A 4,740-nucleotide genomic window follows, 5' to 3' on the forward strand; every position below is an offset into this window, starting at 1 on the left:
ACAGCATGTGGTCTCTATATATCTTCATTGATTTAAAAGATGGGGGAACTACAATAAAAATGTTTTTTTACAGTTGTACTGGCCAAATAGTTTTTGATGCATTTGTTTTCTTTGAAACGATTTAATTTTAAACAACTGTTTGCATAAGGCACCGGCATTTAGACTAACCTCGAGATGTTCTGAAACACGTGTAACGTATACATTGCCTATTCATATATATATATATACAACCTACGAATGTGTATTTAAACTCTAAGTATTCCTACCTATCAACATTCTATACATTTTATTTACAAACAGCCTTTAGAATATGGGAACAATTAACTCAAAGAGCGTATGGAATAACCTTCTAAAAAGACTGTCGTTTAAAAATCTTTTGGGACCTTTTCAAGCATGCCATGATTTATTTATTTAGTTTTCACTCATTGTAACGTTACTATTACATTTTGTTTGTTTTTTAATAGAAGTCTGAGGTTACGAGATTTTTATTAAATTTGTCTCTTGAAAAGAAATATCATAACAATCCTGTTGGAAACAATTATCTAAAGCTAACATTATTGTTCAAAAATGTATTGAACTCGGAAATATTTTGTTTGATGTGAAGGAACTATCTAGATTTATCAACAGATATACGGGAAAAACAGACCACAATAAATTTACAAATGTATAAAAAGTTAGAAACGAACTTTGGTCTTACTTTTTATGTGAATCTGACTGTACAAGCTGACTTCTTACATTCCTGTGATGTAATGATGTCTATACATTAGTTGAAAATGACAAATAATTCAAACCATTCTAGACCTGCATTACCCGATAGGATAGATAGATTATCAGACAGAGGAACACTTGATAGGATAGATAGAGGATCAAGTGGGAGAACAGAAACGACAGATAGAACTTTAGTACTTCCAGCATATACACTGAATGGAAGACATGCTAATTTTGCTAGTCAACGTGAACTTGTGGAAACAGATGACGATGAATTCACAGTACCAATACTTCCTATGGGATTAGCCGTAACATGTGGTGTTCTTAACTTTATTTTACCTGGATTCGGTAAATATATCTTCATTTTTGCTTTTTAGTTAAACACAGTACTCTATTTTATTATTTTGATATACACTCTTGTATCAATCTGTTGTAATTGACATGTTTACATGTCATCAATCGGGGATTAAGTAGAGAATCTTCTTACATCCGTGTTTTATATATTTTACACAATAATCTTGCCCAAATATTATCAATGCTGTGTACAAATATCCGTCGAAAATCAAATATAGGACTGTTATTGAAATTTATAGGTATATTCTCTGCATTTTCAGGGACTATTATAGCTGGACTATGTGCTCCTTGTTGTGCGAAGTCTGAACTAGGAATAAAAGACTACAGTTGTGTGTCTGCTTGTGTTATTATAGGAGTAGGATTTCTCCAACTTCTTCTGACAGCTTGTTTTCTGATAGGTTGGGTATGGAGTGCAATATGGGGAATAGCATTGATAGGAACAGCATGTAAGTATAGAAAAGTAATAATTTAACTCCATAGATTGGCATACACGTCGCAAGTACTTAGTATTTGAATATAAAAAGACATTTTGTTTTTTAACATGTAGCATTTCTGTCAGTTCAATACGACATCTTTGACGAAAAGACTGGATTAAATAGTTTTTAAGTTAAAGAATGCTGCTTTTAAATAAAAACAGCATATGACCTTTGTGCTATAGTGCTATCTAAGTCAAATTGGGTCATTTTGTCAATCATTTTATTGTAATAAATCCATGTCCCACAAATGAAGAGTGTTTCAGCTTTATAGAACCGTTGCAACATATCTTTGGTGTGTCCATAGGCGGCCTATTGCATAGCAAATATCTGCTCCTCTACAACATATTCAAGGGCCAGTCTAAATTTACTCTAGTCATCCAGCGGTAGACACATTTTGCACAACCTATACATATACGATTTTATTTTTTTATGTGATATTGGCATGAAAATGTTTGAAATATTTGTAACGTAACTGTGCGATAAACAGACAATAATCATAACACTACTAGACTTAATAAAAGGATGGATAAGTTACTCAAGCGGAAGGGTGTATATTCAGGAGTAGGCGAATAAATCATGACCTGTTGATTTAAAAAGAGCATTTCATTTTGAAATATATAAGTAAACATAGTCCCCCTATGATGAAATATCGACCCTTTATGGTTTATAGTTGCTTATCTGACATACGAATTCAAAGCTGATTGTTCTCATGAATTTTTGCTCTTTTTCCCCTGACACAATTTTTTTGATTCCCCTGCAGATACCAAGCATCTGCAATTAATCTGAAAAGAAGAACAAACTGGATGTATAGAACCTGGTACATATATCACAAGGTTTAAATAAATTGTTCATATTGGACTCATTTTTCTTTTCTTTTTAAACAAATGTAAGGTTATTTCAATATATATTACAAGATGCTTTATTTTTCTTCTGCAGCTGATTTTTCAAATTACAATCCGTTAGATCCAGAATCAACATACTGGCGGAACAGACCATCATCTAACCGATCCCGGCGAAGTATAAGGCCTCGATCAAACTTCATCTATCCTATGAGAGCACCATCAAACGTAGACTATAATAGTCCTCCCCCTCCGTACCAAATGTTCGGATCACCTCCACCTCGTTACGCATCTAGACCTTCATCCGAAAGATACAGAAGTACTACAGCATCACCATTAACAACAGATACAAGACGTCTAAATGATGTGTCATCTGCAAGAACTGTAAGTTTGTAAAAAAAATTAACATAATTAGACCTCTTAAAATGTTTGAGTTTCCTCTACTTTCAGTCGGACCATGTCTACATAATATGAAACCGCAAATAGAATTTCCATTTCTAAAATGATTGAAAATGACGATCAAAGGAGAACCTTATAGTAAAATTACTATAATCTTAAAGGCTGTAAACACAATGCATTTCTATGACAAGAGTGCATGTTATATGTAAAGATTAGAAGATGCGGTATAATTTACAATGAGACAACTCTCAACCAGAGACCAAATGACATAGAAAGCAACTTTAGGTCATCAGTAAGCCTTCAATAATGAGTAAAATCCATAAATGGTTTGAAACACAAGTCCAAGAATATTTCGTACAGACAAAACATGTATATAGTGGAGGTGAGATGTAACTGTGAACATTCTTATCCTCTCTGGTGGATAGTCGTCCCTTCGGCAACCATACATCGTTTACTTATTTTCATATACCATATGTAACACAATTGTTGATATCACATAAGATGTTAATAATACGCATCTTATTCCAAATAATCGGACTTACCATTCCATAGGTGATTCTGACATTCAAATAAGAAAAACAACTGTTGACTTTAAAAGATCGCAGTGATTTTTTTTTCGTAGATTTTTTTTTAAAGTTATGACAGCATATATATATATATATATATATATATATATATATATATATATATATCTTTCGTCAAACTGACTCAAATTTAATTTTGATGTTTTGAACTCTCAAACTGACTTATATGTTTGTTTTATAGATGACTACAACACAAATAATGGAAGATTCTAGTGAAGTTATGTCTTGGGATTGTCCCCAGTGCAATAGAGTATATGAGGCTGATATTCGTAAAGTATGTTTTTACAGAGATTTTTTTTTTTAACTCTTTTGTCGAAATTATTTATAGAACTGGGTCAAAGTCGTTTGAAATTATAATTTTGTTATTCCTACTGTGGCTATATTTCATGTAGTGTGTCCTGAATTAAATTACTTAGCACCACACCAGCATCAAGAGTGTGTACACACAAAAACGTCAAAAACTTCTTACAAAGAATGTAGCATTTAAAACTAAGATTGGCGGATGCTAAATATACTCTAAATTGATTGGTTTGTTCCTTTATAAGTATTATAGATAGTTAAAGTAAATGCTCTCATTATGCCCAATAGTCCTTCGTCCCACTGTAGTAGGTTGTTTTGCTGTATATCAAAATAAATAGACAAAAGATTCAGTTGTTCGTATTTTTTCTCGTTTTTAGCATCTTTGTCGGCGTTGTTCAAGAGATGTTTGTGGAAGGTGTTATACTAAGGTATTGAGAACTCGTGCTGAAGACAGAGTATCAGTGTGTGATAAATGTTTTACAGAAGTCTCACAGGATCCGAGGACGCAAAGAATCTGAAAATAGAAAAAAAACTAACATTTCAGTATTGCTGCTAGTCAGCGTAAATCAAAATGAGAAATTAATACTGAAATAAAGGCAATGAATTTAAGTATTTTATATAAATTGTCAAATCCGCTGGTTCGGATGTTTATGTGCAGTCTTTTTATCAACTTTATTACCATATGAAATAAATACATTTTTTTGTTTGAAAACATTCTTTATTGGTAGATCAAAATGTGGGAATCATGTCGGATCCATTGCTGACATATTCTCTCTAAGTAATCAAGATTGGTTTTGAAAAAATAAGTAAAATTTCCCACCTGAAGTGATCTTGCTGTATACTGACCGACGTTAAAAGGTGATCATCACATCCTTTCATAGATTTTGATATTGGATTTTTTTCTCTTTAATAATCATGAAATTTGTGACAAACAGGACACCTATTTATTGCCTGTTGTCAGCTTTCCTTTCTCACTGGTGGTAAGCGGATGGTCGTAACTAAAAGTTACGACCATCCGGAGATGGAAGACAACTCTAGGGATAAGTTTTTCTTTTCCGATTTTCGTGCAGTAAAAGGTTC

The 4,740-nt window shown here is 32.7% G+C and overlaps 1 protein-coding gene across 1 annotated transcript; it reads left to right on the forward strand.

The window, feature by feature from the left end:
* The first annotated feature begins 442 nt into the window (after positions 1-442).
* On the forward strand, positions 443-4,372 carry LOC143051727 (uncharacterized). The gene is made up of 5 exons (XM_076224642.1): positions 443-1,056; positions 1,323-1,508; positions 2,475-2,761; positions 3,542-3,634; positions 4,038-4,372. The coding sequence occupies exons 1-5, from the start codon at positions 774-776 to the stop codon at positions 4,176-4,178; spliced, it is 990 nt and encodes a 329-aa protein (XP_076080757.1). The 5' UTR covers positions 443-773; the 3' UTR covers positions 4,179-4,372.
* The last annotated feature ends 368 nt before the right edge of the window (positions 4,373-4,740 follow it).

Source organism: Mytilus galloprovincialis, chromosome 1, assembly GCF_965363235.1.
Source record: "Mytilus galloprovincialis chromosome 1, xbMytGall1.hap1.1, whole genome shotgun sequence".
Taxonomy (NCBI): domain Eukaryota; kingdom Metazoa; phylum Mollusca; class Bivalvia; order Mytilida; family Mytilidae; genus Mytilus; species Mytilus galloprovincialis.